Raw genomic sequence first — 23,338 nt, 5'->3', positions numbered from 1 at the left:
CATGCACATACCTAAATTATTGAGCAACTCTGGTCTTTAAGTAATTTACAAAGAAAAGAAGCAAGCAGAAAAACACTTTTTGGCTTTATATGTAATAAATTCTAAGCACATAAAACTTTTGAAACTTTATTAGCACTCATTTCACTTTGCGTCATCCACCTAAGTTGGCGCACACAAAAAAATCTCTCAAGTGTCTGATAAAGGGAGGGATATGGTTTTAAAGCTACAGAACATTAGACTCCTTATAAAAATGAGAGAGCAAAGTTCAAATAAAAAAATCATTTGTATAATCCCCTACTATTAAAAACTATTCATACACTATGCATTGGGGGGCTACTGAATTTTCTCAGTTAATTTGCACTGCAATTACCACAGTGGTGGCCCTCAAAATAGGAAAGTAGCCACACACATGGATAGCAGTCCGTGCTTTGAAACAAGCCAGAGCCTGAATACAGGCAGAGAGGACTAAGGAAGGTAACAGTCCACCGCAAGGCTTCTTCGTTGGAATCTCCAAGTGGCTTTTCTGTTTTCTCAGAAGGCAATTACAGTTTTCCCCCTGCCTTTACATAGCATTGAGAATCACATCTCTGGCTGTAATGGAGCTTTGGAAGTTAAAAGTCCTTCCTCTCAGAGTCTGTTTAAAATATGTGTTTCCTGCTGTTTAAATGCATTTTTCCTGTTTTTTTTTCTTTCTTTTTTTTTCCAAAAGTGGTTTAAATGGCCTAACCCATCTCTTGATCTCTTGTTCTTCTATCTCATATGGACTATATTTTCACACAAATGTCCATACTGTATATACAAGAGTCTCGATAGTTTATTCAGTTTATTATGCAGAGTGAAAACCATTTCTGTGGTAGTAAATTCCACAAAGTTTTGATTTTATTTAAAGAGAAAAAATATATATTTCTTTACTCTTGGTACTGAGAGAAATAACTACATGAAAAACAATATTTTTCCAAAGACACTGTGCATTTTTCATGCTTATTTTTCTTAGATTGTGTTAAATCCCTTGCAAAAATAACCTGGATAAAATTCTGAATACATGAACTTGCTACATTTAAAAAGATAATATCAAGGGTTTTGTTTAAAAGCTACTTTGCTGCCCTCTTTTGATCAACACTTTTCAGGATGAACAGAGATCAGTAATGTATGTACAGAAACTGTTTTCTTGTTTATTATTCACCTGAACATTAAAAACTCTTCAGAGTAAAATAAAATTGTCAAAATTGTTGAACATCCACTTCAAGTTCTGAACTAGGTTAAAATTATTTATTTGGAAACAAATTCACAAATGCACCACAGTCTCTGCTCTTGTCAGAAGTTTCAATAAATGTAATAGATTTAAGACATTAGAATATCAATTTTTTTTCTCATGTGCAAACAGTGTTTTAGACCTCCAAACCCAACAAACTGAATTGATTTCTGATCATGTGTCCAACAAGGCCTTTATTATTCCTTTATTAAAAGGAAACAAAGTCATAAATGCTGGTGCTCTTCAAAGTATCTTTGCAAGGGTTAGCACTTACCACAAGAGAGTGGTAGGGTTATCACAACTTGCAAAATAATGCCCACACCTTGGATGTGCCTCAGATCTTTTTCAAAACCACTTGATATGAAGAAATGGACTAAAAACAAAACAACAGGTTTATTCTGGTCTTTGCAAGACTTCCACTACTGCCTAGATAACAGATTTTTCATTAACTTAAAGTAACTGAACAGGCAACACAGTTAAATAAAACTGTTACAAAGCTGCCAAGTAATAACCTGGTAATTTATTCCTTAATTAAGTCTCTAGGCATTCTGAAAACATTTAATATTCAGGGCAATGAAACTTCTGTTTGCAGCACTTGCCAAAATCTATATCCTTGTATGAGGTACTTGCTGAATTCCTCAGTGTTAAAACAAAATATCTGAGTTCTCCTGATGATCTTGTTGTTGCTTTACTTTATTTGAAATACATCTTAAAAAACAGTGGGGAAAAGAAAAAAAAAAAAAAAAAACTTGCTCTTGGTCTTTTTCAAAAGGAAAACTCACTGGGGAATTTTGAAAAGTACATTTTTAGTTTCAAGTACCCTGTAACCCTCTGTAGAAACCTCCAACTCTGATGTGAGTGGAAGAGCATCTTTAAGCTTGAGGATGAACACAGGGAGAAGCACAAAATTCAGAACACAGTTCCCCCTACCAGTGCCTAGAGGTGGTGCTGTGCTGCTCTTGCCTGTTTCAGTAAACTGTTATCACCAAGAACAGGAGGGAAAACTTCTTTAAAAATTGAATTAATCATCAAGAGTCTTCAAGAGTCCAGATGTCACAATGTGAGTGAGCTTTACCTAAACTATCCCATTAGAGACTGCTGGATTGTGCCCAACTTTAGGCTAACTTTCCAAGTCCTCAAACGTGCAGAAGTCTTCTATAAGCCAGGAAGAGCTTTATGAATAGATGGTTGCAAGAGGAGGTCAAATCATCAATATTTGATTAGCTTTGTTAAAGGCTGAACTATAATTTGAATAGCACAGCAATGCATTGAACTAGTCCATCTAACATCATGCTGTACAACAGTGTTTTTTACTTACAGATACCCTAAATTTTGCAGGTCATTTTATAGAAAGAAAGGTATTAAGCTAATTGGACAAAAAGATGGACCAGGGCAGCCAGGTACCTGTCAACTTGATTTAAATCCCCCATTATATCCTAAGCAGCAGACCGGTAACAGCAGACCCATTCTCTCTCAGTTTGGTTTCTCCTGCTCTTCTAAAGGGGTTACATCTGCAGTGCAAATAAGCTTCTGGATGAACATGTTAAAGACTCAGTTACACGGATCTCTAGACATAATAGCCAGGTAAGAAAGATCAAAAAGCAATGAGAAAGATGGCAGTCTAAGGCCTTCTCTTTATTCTTTTCCTTCATCATTCAATATATAAATATTTTCCTATTTTTCATTTTAAATCTTGATATAATAAAGTTTGAGAAATGTGTCTTGGTATCATACACAATATATCCTTATGCTAAGGGAAAAAGAAACAAGGAATATGAAACGTATCCCTTTTAGCAAAAGCTTTAACTTAATGCCAAATGTGCTTCAAGCAGGTGTGGAGAGCACTCATCTCAGCATTTTGGTGGGTATCTACATCAAAAAATAACAGTGCTATTATAAAATAATCACAGACAAAAGGAAAGAAGCAGTGGTTCTTCAATTAAAAAATATATATATATATATATAGCTGCTTTCAGAATCCCTTCCTGGTTGACCTGCAAATCAATTGTAGAACAACATGCAAGCCTGCTACTATCCACATCAAATAACTGCTAGGTCATTAGCAAAAATATTAGATTTTAAAAAACAAGACAATTTTATTCAAAAAATGAAGACCATCAACATTCAGTGCAAATTATGTCCCAATATGCACAGTAAAATTTGGTTGCAATGGTGAAGAAATAACATAAATAGAATACTTGACTTTGGCAGCTCTCTGCTCAAAATCACCTCAAGTTTACTACTTCTGAACTTATATAATTGCATTTGAGTGTTTTTAGTTCTAAAAAGTGATGCCCATCTATAACACTTTGTGCTAGCTTTAATTAAGGCTTAATGTAGCCCCGAATTGCCCCAAGCTAGTATTAACATATTCATTTGATTTAATGAATGTAGAAACTGTAGTGTTGGATGGGCTCTGCATGACCTTGTTAAAAACGTAGCAAACTAATATAACCAGATTTTTCTGAATATTCTCTTTCTTGTAGTCCAGTTGAGTTAGCTAAAGTCCTGATGGGAGAAGTAGAGCAAGGGAGCAGGCTCTGTCCTCACTGGAATACCTCAATTTCAGAATATTTTCAAGCAGAAATTCAGGCAGGTTTTATGATTTATCCTTTCTGTGGACTATATCACCTTGAATAAAGATGTCAGCAGCAAGAGAGATCCACAGATCCACAGCTCTACTTCGAGCTGTGTCAGTCATTACGTTTTTATCTCAAAATGAACAATTACACTCAGCTTGGGTCTCCCTGGGTAATCCTGTGTACATTGCTCTGTGTAGTTATGACTTCAGGAATCCAGACCTCATGACTTATCCCAGGCATTTGTCACACTCCCAAAAGCCACATCCTAACAGCACCTTCCATATCTCAGGTCAAACACACCTTGGATTGCATCCTGCAATACCACTATTCCCATCTCCCAGAGACAGACCATGTTCCAGCAAGCCACAGCTGCCCTAATTCTGGCAGCCTGCAGTGCATGGGAGATCTCATTAGTGAGTGTTGTAGTCAAAAAAGACTGACACTTAAGCATAGTTGATATCTGGGTAGTGCTTTTCCTGCTGGAAAAGATAAATAAGAGACTGCCAGAGCTATCAACTCATTTTTTTTGCAGGTAACAGAGTACTTGGCATGCATTAAAAAGCTATGTTGCAATACTTCTTGAATGTCCTCTCTGTCGTTGTAAATCTTATAATATTTGGTGGTCTATTTCAAGCACAAGTGTAGTCATGCTTTTCCAAGAAAATCCTGGTTTTCATTTTTCAAAATTATTAACTTGTTCTCATTTAGAGTTTGAAAAAAAAAGAATACTTCAAAACAAACAAACTGATAATAAATGAAGTAGATGAATGTGAATCTCCTTTCTGCTTCCATATTTTAAATTGCTAAAATAACTGGTGCAGTGTTAAGTTCTAACAAACTTATCTTTCAGCACAGAAAAATACTTTCGCCAAACATCCCACTGAAGTGCTTAGGGCATGCAGGTCTGAGGACAATTATTAGATCTGTCTTGGCTGAAAAACTGGAACAGGCCAAATGTGCCTAGAGGGACCGCCTCAGAGTACTAACCTGTTTTTAAACTCTCGTGAGTTTGTAAGATCTAATGGATGACTTTCCTATGCGTGCTTTTGACAAGGAATATAATCTTATAAGCAAAAATCTGACACGTAGACTCTCTGGAACAGTTTCAGAGGTTTGGGGGGTTGTTTTTTTTTAATTTCTAGCTATGGTATAAATGCTTGCAAAAAAGGTCGTGTTGATTAGAGTGTTTTAAGATGGAACACATCTCTATGCAAAACCTTTTCTGTTTACAAAAGAAGAAATTTTGGAAAAGCACAAAGATTCTAGCTCATGCTCTTCCCTCAAGCCTTTTTGAAACACTTTTTATTAACACAATACTTTCTGGTAAAAAAGCTTCAAGAAATATTTTTTTCCTTTTCCATCAGTATTAAAAAAAAAGGTACAAAAGAGTAACCGTGATATCAGCCTCCAATCTAGCATAATATAAGGCTCTAAAAGATTGCAGAACTTCAGGTTAGAGAAAAATTGCCCATATTTTCAAATGACTCTGAAGAAGAGAATAAAATATTCTATTTCTAAAGAGAAGTTACTGACATATTATGATACAATCATCAAATATTTTTCTTTTACAACGGGAGCTAATGTGTACCTGTATTCAGCTGTGCAACAACCTGTGTTCAACTAGCAACTGCATAATCCTTGTCTTGACTGGAGGCATCTTACTAAGTAATTTTTACCTGCTCTGATTGCATTCCTTATGTGATACCCTAAATGTTACTGCTGTGGGCTACAACACATTTAAGAAACTTTCAAAGTCACTTAATCAATTAAAGGGAAAAACATGAGATGACTGTGGAACACCCAATCTAGTAAATTTTCCCTGGGAAAAGAAGACAGCTTAGCACATGTCCCACATTCAGGTTTGAAAACTTGTGCAAAACCTGTTTACTTCTCCTTATCTGACTTATTTTCCTTCATTGAGAGATATTGTGGACACATTACATAAAAGTACCATACACAAAGACACAGAAAAAGGAAAACAAACAAAAAAACCTTGCCCCCTAAGTATGCATAACACAAACAGAAACACGGCTTCAACAGTGTGGCTCAAAACCCTGAGTACTGATGCCCACCTAGGTTACTAAACACACTCCATAAAGCAAGAGACTAAGAAGGTTTATAGATATAACTAGAGCTCTAAAGAAATGGCAAAAAGGACAGATCACACGCTACAAGCATGCAAAAAATTAACAGAGGTCCTTGCTCTTAAGAAAACTTGATATTAACACGAGAGTTTATCCTAAACATTATAGATCAGTGCAATACAGTTTCAGCTTTCTACAGACTGTCCAGATATACACATATTTTCAAAGGTGTAATACTTAAGTGTTTACATCTTCGAGTATGTATTAGATTGCTATAACTTAAGCACTATTCTTTTGTGCATGTCCATTCATTTTTGTAGTTGAAAACTGAACTACTTGATTTTGAACATTTAAAACAATTCTTTTCCATCTCATAAACTATTAGTTACATGATACATTTTAAACTGTAGAATTACACTTCCAATGTAATACATCACTACACTCTTCCCTGACATTTATTTAAATATATTAATTCATTTTTCTTCTCTCCTCAGATGAGGATCATCCCTGGTATAATTTTTAAATGCAAAATTATGCATAAAGAGGTTAAAAAAAAAATGAAAAATGCAGCAATTTGGGGGCACCACAAAACCACAAATATCCAGAGGAATTCTTTTGCCATTAATCTCCTGTAATGGCACTTCTTAAATAGTCATCCATTCCAGTCACTTTCAACATTCATGAAATTACAACTAATAATTTATATTTTTAGCTTCCATCATGGAATAGCTTTCCTCTTGCAGACTTCTTGGGGGGGGGAAAAAAAAAAAAAAGTGTTTTCTCTAAGTTAACCAACTGTGAGAAATCAGGAAGAAGTTTTCATCTATTCAAGATTTTAAAATGTTTTTTTATAGTACGCTGAGATGGCACTTACATGAGCTAAGAATAAAACTGGTAGCTGCGTCATCTCTGAAATAATAGGATTTGGAAGCGATTTAGCCATGTTGAAAAGACGTATAATCACTGTGAACAATACATTTGATTCCGCAACATAGAAAGACATTTCAAGTAAATTGTCATTTCTGAGCTTATACAGGTGAACACATTACCAAGACCAAATGAAATACACTGGCTTTCTGTCTGTTTCTATAGATAGAAATTAGACGTTAATGTCAATGCATGCAATTAGGACCCCACCCAACTGTTATATGGTCAAGCATTAAGTCTGTATACAGATGCCCTTAAAATGTGAAGTACACAGCTGGTATAGGGGGTTTTTTTCTTAAATTTCACAATATTTCATAACATACTAGTGTAATTTATAAAATTAGCCAACCTGCATGCTGATTTATGCTCTCTGCAGTGGCATTGAATCAATTTTATCTCTGGAATTTTAGATCAGTCCTGACAAACAACTGCATCCTGGAACACAAAAATTATAGAAAATTTCCAGCTCATTGCTGTAGCCTAATGCAGAAGGCAGTCTGTGATGCAGCCAGTCTCAGCTCGTTTATTTACTGAGTTCAGCACTAAACTTCTGGCACATATGTATTCTACCTTCACCGACAGTGGTGTTTATTTTTGACACAGCTATTCACTTTCCTATTCAAGAATACATTCTAACTGGCTTTAACTTAGTAGCACATTTAATTTATATGAAAATATTAAGATTTTTCCATATTTCCGTAAACTCTAAATTTAATCTTAATTTAGATTTAATCTTAAGAAACACTCATAAAATAGCAGGATGTTCCTTAATTCTTTCTCCACAAATTCCCTCATATTCAAAGGACTAGGAAGAGCAAGATTTGAATTCTGCAAGGCAGATGAAACTCATTAGGCCACGAAGGTGGTAGACTTGACCACCTCCTGGACTGCAGGGACATGTAAGGCTCCCACTGTGCTGCCCAAGAAGTGGCCATTTCCACTCAGATCATGAATTTGCTTAGAAAGGAATTCGCCTACGAGGCACCCGTTTTTTTCTCACATCAGAGCATGGTATTAGAAGGCATCACCAGAGTTCTCTTTTAGACTAAACTGGACTGGAAGATGGGATCCAGAAGCTCCTGTGAAGCACTTCAACTATTAGCAGGCGTTCAGTCCACCAAACTAGACTAGAGCTAGCCTAAAGTAACACTCAATTTTTATACAATTCTTATTCATTACTGCTGAACATCACCAATTCACTCTGCAAGTCTGTGCTCTTATTTCCCTAATTTAGTCATACCCTAATGCCTAGAGTGAGAAAGTTCTGAGCAGATACTGAAACTGCTCCAATTCATTTCCCTCTCAATTTCCAATCTTTCTGCCAGATTTCAGGAAATGTCCAGTAATTTCATTTTAAGACAGTGAGATTTCTGATTAAAAAGTATTGTGAAAATATAATTCAAAGAACAATGAAGTTCTTCTCTTCAGAGCATTATCACATGCACATGATTACTAGCTCAATAGCTTAAAAAAATGTTAATTACTAGCTTAATAGAAAGTTACACAGAATCAGGCACAACAGAATTCAGTGCATACTTTATTTCCAGCTAGGGTCAAATGTCCAACAAAGCTGTTCTGAATGAAAAAGGCAATGCTAGATTGATATATTTATAGAAGGCTAAAATGAAATTCAAAGGGAGAATAAATTACTAGGAAAGCAAGATTATACTATGAATAAAATGCATTACTTGTGGTGAAGGTTAACATAAAGTAGTTGTCAATAAAAATACTGTGAAGTTGGCAAAACACACACAAAAAGAAAGATATCATCTATACATACAAAGATCAACAGTGTAACACTCTTTCCAGAACGTATTTCTTCCCAGCCAGGATAACACAAGAGAGTCACTTCTGTACAGGAATATCTGTCCGGGAGAGTTAAAACAGCTTTATCACATCACACAATTGAATTCAAATACACAGTTTAATTTACTAATAGACACAGACGACTATCACAGAAGTGTCCTGGAACTACAAGCCTAAAGCCACCAGTATTCCTAAACTACAAAAATTATAAAAAACTAAACTATACAAAATAAACTAAATGAAACTAAAAACTAAACTGAACTAAATGAAACTAAAACTAAACTATACAAATGAATTTGGAAAAAAACAATAGATACTAATTCCTCTAGGGTCACTGCCATTCAAGAGCCATTCTGATAGTGATTTTAATCAGACATTGGACAAGAGTGAAATATTTTGGAATATGCACACCAAAAAGTTCTAATGTCATTTTTCTTGATTAAAGCCTTCTGGATATATCAGCCTTGAAAACAGAGAGAAAGAGAGAGAGAGAGAGAGAGAGAGAGAGAGAGCACACTCTATTTTATCATTATAATAATATTAGGTAAAGACTCATACAAAGCTGAGGCACATCTTTTCAAGTGTGAGTTGGTACAGCTCTGATAAAAATAATCTGAATACGAAGTGTTTGAAACTTCAAAGAGCCTCACTACTGCCTATGACATTGAATTTTCATGTTAAAAATGTTTAAAGTAACTGTCTTCATTTTTATTAATGGAAAACTAAAATGTTCACGGTACGTATCAAACGCTCAAGAGCTAAAAAATCCTTATAAAAGACACAGTTCATAGAAAGGTCACTAACTAAGTTTTCTCCTCGTATCTGTAATTCCTTTCTGAAGATTCAAATGCATACATCATCAAGTATTGAAAGGTGAAACTTATCTTTTTAAATTATTTAAAGTATCTGTTTAGCTCACAAAAGAGATGGGCTCAGAGGCCCAGGAGAGGGCTCACGAGGCAATGTCAGGGTTCCCCAAGAAGCAAGATGTCCCAAGCTCTGCTACTGCAAGCAAGGCTATCCTGAGAGCTGATGCTTCATGCAAAGGATTTGCTGCACTGCAAGGACACACAGTCCACAGCAATTATTCCCCAGACTCCACAGGAGCTGGAAGCTGCTGTTCCTACTCTGTAGAGGCACCAGCTTCCATGAAGTTCTTCTAGGAAGGGAGGAATTACTGCTAGGAGGGTATCTCGTGCTGTGATCTCTCCTGTGTGCAAGGCAGCAACTCCTGGAACAAAGCTGAAAACTGCACTTTACTGCACTACCACTTTTATTTTTCCTATTTCAAATATTCAGGAAACTTCCTGGCTCCCAGCATGTCTACCATTGCGTGCTTAAGTTGTGTTGAGATATCTACACCTTTCTCCCTTGTTTCTGAAGGAGATATGTAAGGAAAAATCTAGCTCTGAACAGAACTCTGAATTAGAGCTACTTTGTCATCTTAGCTGAGTAAATAAGTAGCTTGTATATCCTCACTGCTGCTCCAGGTAGGCATGGCTGAACTCTTGGTGCCAAGAGATTTTTAGCATAAGAAAGTATCAAAAATTACTCTAGGGAAGAACTATGATTTTATACTTGTTCCAAAGTCCACTTGACCTCAGGAGGTTTGAAATGAGTCCATAGGGTCATCTAAAACTTGCAGAAGAGTATTACTGGCACTGAAGAGTTTTGACTTTGAGACTAGCAATGACCTTTGATTAGGGAGAGGCAATACAGTTCACAGACTTCAGTTTTAGTAATACCTTTGACAGTGTCACAAAATATAAGGAAAAATACAGAAATTGTGTTTTCTCTGACATATTATGCATTTAGAAAATAAGAAAAAAAATACTCAAAGACTAGTTATCATCTGTAAAGTAGAAGACATTGAGTTCCACAGAGACCTGTGCTTAGCCTCATATTTTAGCCTGTGCTCGACTATTCATCATTTTCATTAGCAACTGAAATGAGAGGCTGTTTACTAAATCTGCAGGAAACTCCAGTGCTGAAGTCTCTTGGAAGAAAGTAATAATTGACAGTAGGCTTGAAAAGCTGGAGCTATAATCTGAACAGACAGAACTCAGTACAAATAAGTGCAAAGTTATTAAATTGCAGATTAGGCAGGAATAACATATCCTGTAAAAACAGGATAAAGAACAATTATTTAGGTAGCACATTTGTATCTAGGGGGTCTGAGTGTGCTAAATCACAAGCCAAGACAAGGCAAAAGCTGCTTCAAAAGGGGCAACTATTAAGTGCAAACAAGACAATAGTTGGTAAAATATATGAAATAATGTTTTCATCCTATGTAGTTCTCTAAAACCTTGGCTATATACTGCATTGATTCGTGTACCTGACTTCAACTGGTAGGAAGAAGATTAGAACCAGGAAAAACTTTCTAATCAAGTTTTCAGAGAAAGCCAAAGAGGAACCCGGCAGTAGGAATGTTAAGAAGCACCTAGTACTGGTTGATTTTTAAGTCCAGGTTAGAAGAACACTTGCCTGAACAGACACATAAATATTTGATCCTGCCTTGGGGCATGAGGATGAATAATAAGACTTCTGAACTTCTTTTCCACAGTATTTTTCTGTGATTTTAGGTTTTTATATTACTACTGTCTGAAAAATACAATGCAACATGTCATTATAAAAATTTAGAGCTGGATTTTGCACCAGCCATCTGCCCTGAGTAGACAGCTGTGAGTAATTAGCCTAGTTACTCACTGTCTGCCTAGCATTCAGAAAAGCACATAAACCTACAAACTAGACTGAGTATACGTCCATTATTTTATTATAAGCCAAAAAACCCACAATACTGGTTTTTTTTTTTTCTTAAAACTCAAGTTTCTCAAATCATGTTATTATCAAAAAAAATCAGCATCCATGAAGATTTGCTTTTTGGAAGCAAACAGTATTGGCAAAACTGACCTTTTAAAAGTTACAGTTTCGGTGGTCTGAATTGGAAATGGTATTTTGAGCAGGGAAGCACACTGCATATTGCTATCTCTTTTCTTATTTCCTTTCAAATTGTATTAATATTAGAAGGTTACATAAGCATTACAATGTTTAGTCACAGTATATCTGGCTATCCTATGAAGCCATAGTCTATTTTTTCTGTTATATAAAATTATAGACTGTATAAGAGAGAACAGCTATTTCTTCCCTGTTCTGCGAAAGACTGCAGTCTACTCTTTGAACTCTTATTAACAAGTATTATGCTTAAGGGTTTCAGCTATCATAAAACCTTTTTAGATTTTATGTCTTAATGTTTTATGTCTTAAATTTAAAAGACTTAAAGGTCTTTTAATCATAATGAAACAGACACCAACAGATCAAGATCTACCTTCTCTCTTCAATGCAAGGTGAATATGCAATCAATATACCCTCTCTTGGAACACAGAGCACAGTTTTAGTGCTACTCCAACAAAAAAACAGTATTAGTTTATCTAATTAACTGGATGTTTGATCCCGAATACACATTTGTTCCAACCCTGCACTTGTAAAGTAGACAATATGCCATCTATACACTCAGCATGGTAAATTACCACTCTCAGTTAATTAACACCATCACCTTTTTTACTTTGCTGAGGAATTAGGCACTTAACTGACATTTGTTTCTGTACAAACTCTTTGGGTTACAGCCTAACTGAAAACAGACCACTAATGTTTTTGGATCTTGAAATGAAAACACGCACGCAAAGTCTACTTTCTTCGCAGCTCTTTTTAATGGAAAATGTCCTAACAGATTGTCCATCTAGTGGCTATTTAAAGTGTTGTTGATTAAAGTGACTGCTAATATGAAGTGAATGTTGATAAAACACTGCTTTTAGCAATTCAGCTTTCAGATCGCTTTATTCTGCATTCTGAACAGGTCAAAATGTTCTTGTTTTTGTAATTCTAAATTTAGGCAATAGTCGTACAACTGCACTAAAGTATTCAGTTCATTTAAAAAAAAACAGGTGGGTTTATTTGAATGGGTTTATTTCAGGAATGAAAAAAGTTACTGATTCTCAAGAAATTTTGGGTGACTTTAGAAACAAGAAGTAGTCTTTATAATTATACACTGAAACTCAGAATTGTTTTATTCCATTTTAGCATCTGAAGATTAGCTGAATGAGAAAAAAAGAAGGTGCTACTGAAGCAAAGATTTTTAAGACCTGCAGGATTCCTATATGTTGTGAAGTCCAGCAAGCTAAATAATTAAACAAGATATTTCATCACTATAATTTAAGTCTCAATAGCTTATATGGTTAATGAAGAGTTAAAATACTAGGCAGAACCTTATGTGCCAATTAAGGAGGCAGGCACTTATATCCAGGTCGGTGTGTTCCCTCCTCCCCCTAAGTTCCTTCAGGCCATCGAAATTCAGCTTTGCAAAGCCTACATAGGGACCCACCAGCTCTCCTGGCAGCATCACATACTCCTCTCTTCTGATTGATAACCAGGTAAGCTGGGAGCAACGTCAGGCTGACCTAGGGGTGCGTGGGCAATGAGCAAGTGCTCTGATGACCAAGCTAACAAGTTGTTGAAAGCAACAGCTTTGAAGTAGGTTACGACCCACTGAGCCAAAGTTGTAGCTGTTACTTTCCCGGTTCTGAGCAACAAGGTGGGACAATGACAGCACAATATGGCATATTCCAAAAAGGAATAGGAAAAACCTCACTATCATCAGCACAAAGATCAAAGAACGATATAGAACATAAAGTGTGCCTATTTACTGAACCAAGGTATGTGAGCCTCCCTGTCTCAGTCATGCCTGTAAGTCATGAAAGAGTGGTGTATCTATTTGGTTTTATTCTGCTTTATTTTGGGCATCTTAGATTTGCTGGGACACTGGCTGTGCAGAAACCAGGGCAGCACCTAAGAGCCACTGGGTATGCATTCAGTTATAGCATCCTTTTAAAAATAACAATGAACTTTATTGTGTACTTGTTTCAGTTACCAGCAGGTGGATGCTGCCAGCACACAATATTCCAAAGAAATAGTCTGGATTTATCTTTCCTTAAAGACAGCACTGCAACATATGAACACTTTTTACAGCGCTACACCTCAGGACATAAGAAAATAATCTCAGAAGCCAATAAATCAACCTCAAGAAGGAAACAGAAAAAGCAAATTATTAGATATGTACATACCATTCACTCACTGAGTAGTGGAATATGAGACTCAACAGTCAAAATGAATAAGGACATTTGAGTATCATCTGGTTAAAGTCTGTCACACTCAAGCACAGTAAAGCACTGTCAAAACTCGACCTGTACTGATTTGGGAAAAAGACCTATCATACTGTTATGTATCAAGAAACTCCTTCATTCGGTGAAGAAAAACAGGATTCAGGGGTTGGGTCTGCATGTTGTACAAATTCATACTGCTGCAAAAGAGCATTATTTAATGATTTTTCCCTATATATAAGGGATATATTAGATAAATGGGGACATATACATATATCCCTGATTTACCTCCCACTGAAAAGAAGCAGTCACCAGATGCCAGTCGACTTGCTCGAACACACTGAAGTTGCCTACATTTCTCTCTCTCCTGTCACATGCTCTGCTCTGATCAAGGCAGCACTGCTCTCCCACTGCCCAAATCTCCCTTCTCCTGCCTGCTCCTGCACAGGGATGCAAAGCACCATCCCCGGGATCACTGCTCCTGGTACGGGTGCTCACAGCCTGGCGCACGGCACCAACCGCAGAGCGCTCCCGCGAGCCCTGGGGCGCACACCTGAGCACACAGACCCTCTCAGTAACACTGGCCCTTTCTACAATATTTCCCAAGAGTATGAGCAGGAACCATCTCTGTTATTTTGAAAACATAATTGTACATCACTGGCTTGAGGTACTTTGCATAGGCACGGATGGATAATGATCTCTACAGACTATAAAATTACAAGTCTCCTTCTTTGGTTGCAATAGTATATATTGAATATAACAGATCTCATTTACAATATGACTATTAGAGGATCCTAATTCCAAATGCCAGCAGGTATGTTACAAATTCCTCAAAATCTGTGTTTTTTAATTCCATTCTAACTCACTTCATACACTTAAGACATCCTCCCTTTAGCGAATTTCTAGTCATTATACATTTACATTTTGTTTGGCAGAAGGTTGCCTTTCACCATGTTTTTATTAAATAGGCCATAATACTGTTTAAAATTGCAGAAGCCAAACAACTATATTTAATTTTAAACTTGAGAATTACTCAAACTTTATTTTCCCTCAAATTTTTCATCACTGAATAAATCAAACAATTTTTGTAAATGTTTGGGAGACAGAAGGCAACAGAATTTATTACTTTAGAAAGCACTACCTTGCACTTTAAAGCACAAAATTAAAAAATATATTTTGGACCAAAACCAATATAATATTTTTAAAAATCAGTATTATTGCTTTCTATACACAAGTGAGGATATTTGTCAATATTGCGGATTCCATGCCTGCAGTGACTCAATTCTTTCTGATCTGAATCATATTATCTTTTTTCTATTGAATAAAACTGTTCAAGGATTTAGAAATCAATTAATACCAATTATCAGCAACCTTTTTGTGAGAGCATATAGAAAGCAGGACACTCACAAGAAACATACCACGGGCTACTTAGGTCAGATTCCTAACTAGCAAAGTACTAATAGCTCTGGCTGCACCATGTTTCCTCCTATAGACTCCAAATCAAGGAAAAATAGCCACAATACAATGCATCATCACAGCGCACAGGCAACCAGCACACCTTTGGCAACAGCAGCCAGGCAATACATATCAAGAGAAATCCTCTAGTTATTGGGTATTTCGGAGACTAAGAGCCTGGAAAACTCATCAGGGAGAGCATAGACACTGCTTGCCTCACTGCCAAGCATGTAGGTGAGTGAATCAGTAGGAGTTTTTGGTCATTTGAATTTATTTCAAGTAATATCAGAACTATAAAAGCTACTGCTAAGTATTTCCAGCATGGTGGTTTCCTTCCTTTAAACATAATCATGTAAAAACTTGATTCATGTTTCAGTTCCAGGCTTAGTATACTTCTCCTTATTTCACAAATAGTAAGAATGATATCCTTATTCACAACAAATATTCCCAGGAGCATCAAAGTGTTTTCAGTCACTTTGGATATGAAAATAAAAGCATCAGGATTAAACAAGTTACTGTGATTCAGGACTACTCTGGTTGTTACCATTTTGTGCAAGGGTGAGGGAGTGCACTAAGTGCCAAAGCTGTCAAGAATCAGACCCATCAGAACACTTTAGGTTTTTATAATGCACTGATTACCATTTAATAAATCCTAAGAATGTTTTCTAGATTAATAACAAGACAAAAAAAATGATTTAAAGGAAAAATCTTCTGTTTTAGTAAAACCTAATGACTATAGTGATATTCATAAAAACTATCTCTGCTCAGAAGGTAACTGAAAATTGTGAGAACAATACAATGTTTCACTAAAATTGGGCTTTTTTTCTGTCACTAAAATAGCAAACATCTGCTTACTGACTGCATGAAATAAATACTGCAACCACCTTGCACTTTATGTCTTGGGACATTCAGTCTTTACTTTTATATAACCACTTTTATGCTGTCACTGCTTAGCCATTTTGTGGCTTACTGATATGTTGTACAGTGCTCAACACTTCATTTTCAGTGGAGCTTTTGAGTTTACATCTTGGTGAAAATAAATAGCCTAAAAATAATGATATTTTCTCCAATACTAAATCCAAATTTTTAAGCATGAAGTATTGTTCTTAACAGGACAAGGCATTTTCACTTTAAAATTACCTATTACCATGCTTTCCATCTTCAGTTCATATCTCCAGTGAACACATAAGCACATAAAACTTTCATACCACTGTTTTTATGTCACTATAGCACAAATTATAAACATACAAGAAGGTATTGCAACTATAAACTATACCTGTAAAGAAGCTTCTTTTATAGATGAAAAAGAACACAAAATAGCGACACTATATTTTTGAGACCTCTGAGAGAAAACTGAAAGATCATTTTAACAATATATTAAGTCTCTGCTGTTCTGCCAGAAATAAAACACAATATGTGTTCAAAATACAGCTTTTATTGTGTTTGGGTTTATTCTTAGAGGGAAATGGATTTTATGTATTTTCAATCCAGACACATATTTTAAACTGCTGCCCATTTATAGTTGCCTTCAGACCTTCCAAACTCACAGCAGCAGCCTAGAGCCCACCTTGCTCTGCTGCTGTATGCATGAAGGAGCTAATCTGGAACTGATCTCTTCTGTAATGTGCAAGAATGGGAAATAAAATAATAAAAATATATTTTTAAATATGTATATACCCAGCAATGCAAAAACTCCAGTAATATGATTACAAATAATTAAGAATATCACAAATAATTGTTATTTCATGTTTTCCATACTGTAAACAATTATATATTGCACATATATGTACACAAATATATATTACACACATTTTTCCATCTCTTCCACATTGCATACTGAGTGCAATCTATGGGCAAAGCAATAGGGAGCAAGCCTCTTGCCAGAGAAAACAGGGTTCTGAAGTGACAGCTACTGTCAAAAAGGTAACACCTGTGTCAACTTGTTCACCCAGTTGCGTTTGACAAAACCACACAGGTTCAAATCCTATAGAGATCTAATGTCCAACCTAGCCTGTTAGCCTCTTCATTAGCTCTCCCCAGCTCTGCAGGCATGCTGTGCTCCAAAGAGGTTTTTATACATGCACTCCTTATCTCCCCAGCATAGACCCAGGCCTATTAATTAAGTTGTGTGCTAATAAATACGAGAATCTTGCTTGGTTCAGACCGTATTGACTGCAGCTCCTGAGAAGCAGATTTGGCTGCAGTCCCAGTGCACAACCTTGGGCCAACCTGTGCTCTCTCATCTCCAACAGGAGGAACGGCCCCTGCTCGCAGGGACAGTAAATGACGGTGCCCATTTGGCAAGCAAGGTTTCCCAAACTGCCTCTTTCAAAGCCTCACAAGAAAAAGACGACCAGCAGAACCAGGAGGGACAGGAGGGCAGCCTGGCAAGAGCACACATATTCATGAAACTGGGAAGCAATCAGGCTTCGTGGTATTTTTAGATACTTTCCTTCTCAAGTGCCAAAGCTTCGGAATAAATCTCAGTGGCAAACAGAATGGCTGAGATGGGCTAGATTACGGCTGCCCGTTGCACATATCAAATATTCAACTCTGCCCAAAAGCAGGAATCTTCTGTGCATATCTGATACACTGTAAAAGCTTTCCATGGTGCACGCTATCTAGTTCTCTTATGGCTACATTAACTGTGAGATACTGCATCTGCCTCAATACATCTCATAAAGGCTAAAAAACAACCTGGAAAGGGGGTGAGTTCACTAAGCCCAGGGAAACTTGAAACTTGTCCAGACTTGCGCTCTCCTGGTCCGGTTAGTAACTTGGAAACACAGAATAATGAAAGAAGAAAACATCATATTGAGTAAAACCTATAAAATGATACTGGTGGGAAGCCAAAGCATTTCCAGCTCTTGGTATCAAATATAGTTTTCCCTACTAGAATTTTGCATTTAATCACTGCTTCGTCTGCTCACTGAATACAAGAATTAGAGATGAAAACACAATTAGTTCTCTGAAAACTCAGGTTGTTTCCTCATGCAAGAGGTGTGTTTTTACACTTACAATATTTATCACAAGCCCATTTAATTTGCTCCTTTCTCTTGTGTATTTGTAACATTCACAGAAGCATATGGTATTTGGGAATTGCATTTTTAACTTACTCATATGTTCTTACTCACAGAACATGTCTGCGTTAGGGAAGGAAAGATAGAGGATCCACAGTTGTATAAGATCAAATGGCCAGAAGGTCCCGCACCACTGCCCTTCGCAGAGGTGTGAGGGGTGTTTTGAGCAGCCCTGACAAGGAACACCCGCAGCATCTCCTCTGCAAGAAGCCCCTAGACAGACCATGACTGCAAACGCTGCTGCAAACCCTGCTGCAAGACCCCTGGGAAGCCACACAGCTTTCTACATGGATCAGGTGAATCCCAAGTGGGATAGAAAGGAACTGGTCCAGCAGCCCTGCATAGGATGAACTTCTCTTTAATATCAGTTGTTTGATAATCAGCCCTCTAAGAGCTGCTTCTTCATTTCCTTCTTCTCTCCCTTTCTTTATTGCAACTGCTTTCCAGTTCACTTCTCATTTTCCTCATTTTCTTCTTAGCATCTCTTTTCCCAAATGCCTCTTTTCAGCTTCTCCTTTACATGGTTTCTCTCTTTCCTTCTTGCCCTTCTATCACTCATTCCACCATTGCACAAGGATATCCCAAGCAACAGGAGTGAGCCATTCATTAAAAGCAGAGCAGTGAGCACTTGCACAAGGATGTCTCAGAGCAAGAGCAGGGAATAGCAAGCTCCAAGCAAATTTAACATTGCACAAATACTTCTTCACCACACTACATTTCCATCTTTTGTGCTTAATGCACAGGTCTTTATCCTGAAATGTGGAATTTGAGACTGACACACTTACCCTTTAAAAAAACCTCCAAAAGTTGTCATATATGGCTCCGCAGCCTTTATAAAGACTTCTGTTGTTTCAATAGGGAAGGGTAGACTGGCCAGCACAATCGCCATTTGGAATTTATGATACCGTATGGAAAGCAAAGGGTGACTGTGATAGTGCCTTATTCAGACTGGCATTCCCACAACTTGAATCTATCCACCCAGGAAACCTCACTGTTGAACACATTCTTACCAAGGCAAACTTTTTCTAGCCATCCTCTTCTCTGATTTGGGCAAGACCCTTCCTACCATTACTCACTAGCAAGTGAGTCGGGCTACCACAAGAACAAGTACAACTTCCTCACGGACCAGACACATCGCAAGATGAGTTGATAAAGATGGCAGGCTGGTGAAACAGCTCATCCTTGCAATGGCTCCATATCTAGGAGAGGAGGCATTTTGTTACTCCAGCAGCTCCCAGCAGTGCTCCAACTGACACCAGCTTGACCATAAAAGATGTCCTGCAAGTTGTGATACACTAAATTTTAGGTGAATAGCAGATGAAGGGAACCATTTTTTAATATAAAATGAAAAGTTTCCTTTGTCATCAATAATTTCACTGAAACAGTTTAAAGTCGAGTAATGTTCCCAAAATAAAAGCTGCTTGTTTACTACTTGCACTGTATGCCACTTTGAAAATAAAATGAAGGAACAGTTGCACTTTTGTCAATGGTTTCATTTTCGGGCTCTCAAGCACTACATCAAATCCCTGTGACAATGCAACTGCAAGCACTACTATGTATAAAATATGCAATATCTTAAACATTGTGCTTAAGGGAAACAATGGGAATGCAGCTACAGAATGCTTTAAGTGGCCAGCAGAAAAATGCATTCGGAAGTGCAGACTAGCACTGGATATAAGATGAAAGGTTGGAAGCCTCAACCAGACAACAACTAGAGACAACTGGAGAAGAGAGAGGCAGAAAGGGAAGTTTATCTCTAAAAGGGCTAAAATTCTCTGAAGACGAAGAAGTACTCTTGGAGGATGTCCAAAAGGCTGAAGCTAGACGCTCGCTTAAACATTTATCTGATACAGCACAAAAATCAAGCTAGCAACGAGATTTAAGTGTAGTGGTGATCTGCGGTATGACATTCTCTTAAAGAAATGAGTTTTTTTTTCTTTTAGCTCTGTCCTTTTTTTTTTTCCTCCCATTTTCAGTTTATGACATAATAGCTTATTGTCAAGAGCTGCTTTCCCTACCTGCAGTAACTCATGTTTTGGTTAGATTTTGCTTTCTTATTTTAAAACAGAATAGTGAAACAATGCGTCCTCCTACCTCAAACACAGCCACCTAAAAATGCATTAGTCTGTCATCAACTTCTAAGTTCCTATACCTACCGCACTGCAAACGACACCTCTAAGCTAAAACGTGAAGTTGTATTCTCTCTTGATGCTTCCAGAATTCTAGCTGAATTGACCAATTAACCAAATTATGCCTCAAGAGCAGCTGTGCAAACCCCCTATGCCTAGATTGGCCCAGTCCTGAACGGTGGTTGCACAAGTGTAGCTAAGGCCACGGGTGAGGCGGGTGTTAACCGGCTGTGGGATACGGAAGGAAAAATCTTCATTACGAATTAGGGGTGCCAGGATGTGAAAAGCAGCAAGTGTCACAACATCACCTTGGTGGCCGAGTGCTGTGTTCGGAGCAGACCTCAACCACAATATCTTTAAACATGTATTTTTTTTTCCTAATGTGTTACAGAATTGCAAAGATAGTTTAACAGCTAAGAGCCGATAGCTTAAAACTAATTGCATACTCAACTACAAAAGTTCCCCATCACCAAAAGCAGAAGATCTACCATCCTCTCCTGAAACGCTACAAACCCTACCACCTGAAGAAAGCTGCCACAATAAGAAGGGAGAAAAGGCAAATAAAACCCAGAAGACACCTGGCTGTGAGCCTCCTCCGGGAAGCAGAAGCAAAGAGCAGGACTCCACCGTACTTCCCAGGAGACTTCACCACAAGGTTGTAATTCTGTGCTGGCATCACATAATTTAGAAGAAATCCAGCAACACAGCAGGAAATACTCGGTGGTTTTGTAGCTTCTCTTAGAGAATAACTTTCCCAAATTTTAATCACCTATTTTGCAAAGCTTTTTGTTTTTTTTTTTCCTTTGCTCTCCCAACTTGCTCTGCTCGACCAGGCTACCTGGAACCGGGCACCGTCCTTGGCAACAGGGCGCTGCACACACTGCAGCCGGGCAGCTCCGTGCCCAAATACACCCGCTGCCCCCACGCACCCTAGTGCCCGTCCCCGCGGCGGGCAGAGCTCGCTGCTCCCCGCACGGAAACGCACGTTACTCCGCAACCCTTTTCGGGGGTGCCGGTGCAGGAGCGCACAGCAATAAAGGCGGGAGGGCGCCCGCGCCTCGCCCTCGGGCAGCTGTTGCTCGGCCCGGGCAGGAGGGCAGCAGAGCAGGGACGCAGCGCGGCCGATGCAGCCCGCGGGGCCCGCACCCCGATTCAGCGAAGGCAGAAGTACCAGTTTGGCGGCAGCAGGCACCTCAGGGCGCACTTTGCAAAGCGTTGAGCGTTTCCCGGCTCGGCGTGCCCCCGCGCCGGCAGCAGGCACGCAGACACACACGCACTTTTTCCCTGCCGCTCCCGGCTCCCGCGGCAGCCCTCCCGCGAGGCCGCCCGCGGGCAGGCGGGGGTGCCCCGGCGCGGCCGCGCGACGCCCGCCCTACCGCCCGTGGAGCCGGCCTCCTCCAGCCGCGCCGAGATGCTCTCCACGCGCCGCACCTCCATGCTGCGCGCCCGCCCCGCGCCCACGCGGGACGGGACACGGCGGGCAGCGGCGCCGCGCGGGGCCGCGGGAGCCGCCGGGGCGGGACGGGGCGGCGCGGGGCGGAGCGGCGCGGGCCCCGCCTCGGCCACGGCTACCGCCCGCGCGTGGGGAGCCCACGCGGGCGCAGGGCGGGGGGCGCGCCCGACCCCGGGCACTGTGGCAATTGCCCCCGGAGCGGAGCCGGGCGCCGGCAGAGCCTGCGGGTGGCGCGTCCCGGCCGCTCCGGCTCCGCAAAACGCCGCTGTTCGATCAGATGAGGGCAAATTACAGCGGAGGGTATGTAATTCCAGCAGACCACGTGTCCCGCGTGAAGCCCAGAAATGCCACCAGGGAGAAGTGATTTGCTGAACGCTTGGAGCAGCGCTGGAGAAAATGGAGATGATTCCTCTGAAAGCAAGGAGGTGCCACCCGGTCACGGCAGGGCTGATTTGGCCAACATATTAAAATGCTCGTCTAATTTATAATGACTTGCCATGAAATAGCCTGGGAAAATGCACCCATTATGGCAGCTCTCCCAGTTCTGTTTTATGCATAGAACTTTCCTGCTCTCTTTACTATTTCTTTTATTCTTATACTGGTAATGACTTGTTTCCTCAATCTTAGTTATTCTTCCCCTTTTACATTCTTTTGTGTGCATTCCTCAAACAGTATAGTAACTATTTCAAAGAATATAAAGAGGCTTAAAGCTTAAGTATTACTTTTGCTATTTTTTTTCTTATTATTTCTTGAACCAAGATCCTTATCAGTCAAGAGATATGGGAGTAATTCCTACACCATACTTGCTGAGAAATGCATTAGGAAAAGACTCTTGCTGTCTTCTCTTACACGGGACCAGCCTCTATGTGGATATGTCATGTGCTATGACAGAATGACCTAGGACTTGAATGGGCAGCAGGGACACTACTTGTAGTACAGCAGTAGTCAGGGCTAATTCAGTGCCGAGTGGGTTTTTCCAAGTGATGTTTTTTTCTTTTAATAGAAATACATTTGTTGCTGGAGGCTTAGGAAAGGCTGCGAAGAGGCAGGAAGAAATCAATGGTGCCATTTTCGCTATATGCTGTCTAGAGATTTCCCTTCTGTAAGCAGAACCCTCAGGTGGCAGAATCTGTCATCAGAAACATGAAAAGAAGTCAGAAGAGACACCGGGGTTTGGTTTCATTATCAGGGTTTGAAATTACTTATTAAGAAGTTTACGTGGCTGATAAATGTAATTTATCACACTTTTGCAGGAGTCCTTGTTCTCACATGTGTACACAGGCTTCAGAGGCAGATTTACAGCTGTCACTTTGCTCACTTTGCTGTATACTCTGCTGTATCATAGCTCTGTGAGTTACGAAAATGCTTTGAATATGCTGGAGCAGCTGGCCCTAGCAGGACGAGCTAAGAAAAGAAG

General features: G+C 39.0%; 1 protein-coding gene across 2 annotated transcripts in view; it reads right to left on the bottom strand.

Annotated features, from left to right (window-relative positions):
* KCNIP4 (potassium voltage-gated channel interacting protein 4) overlaps window positions 1-21,949 on the bottom strand; it is a 374,869-nt gene extending 352,920 nt beyond the window's left edge. Inside the window, exon 1 of one of the 2 annotated variants that reach the window (XM_088539953.1) lies at window positions 21,845-21,949. In XM_088539953.1, the coding sequence (XP_088396079.1) occupies window positions 21,845-21,905 (61 nt within the window). In that variant the 5' untranslated portion in view covers window positions 21,906-21,949. The remainder of the gene's footprint in view (window positions 1-21,844) is intronic. The other variant, XM_088539957.1, reaches the window with a different exon arrangement.
* Between the last annotated feature and the right edge of the window lie 1,389 nt (window positions 21,950-23,338).

Source organism: Tinamus guttatus, unplaced genomic scaffold (assembly GCF_059628265.1).
Source record: "Tinamus guttatus ecotype Peru unplaced genomic scaffold, ASM5962826v1 Tinamus_guttatus_pri_ptg000052l, whole genome shotgun sequence".
NCBI lineage: Eukaryota > Metazoa > Chordata > Aves > Tinamiformes > Tinamidae > Tinamus > Tinamus guttatus.
Note: the sequence above shows the minus strand (reverse complement) of the source record. Positions and strands in the feature narration are given on the sequence as shown.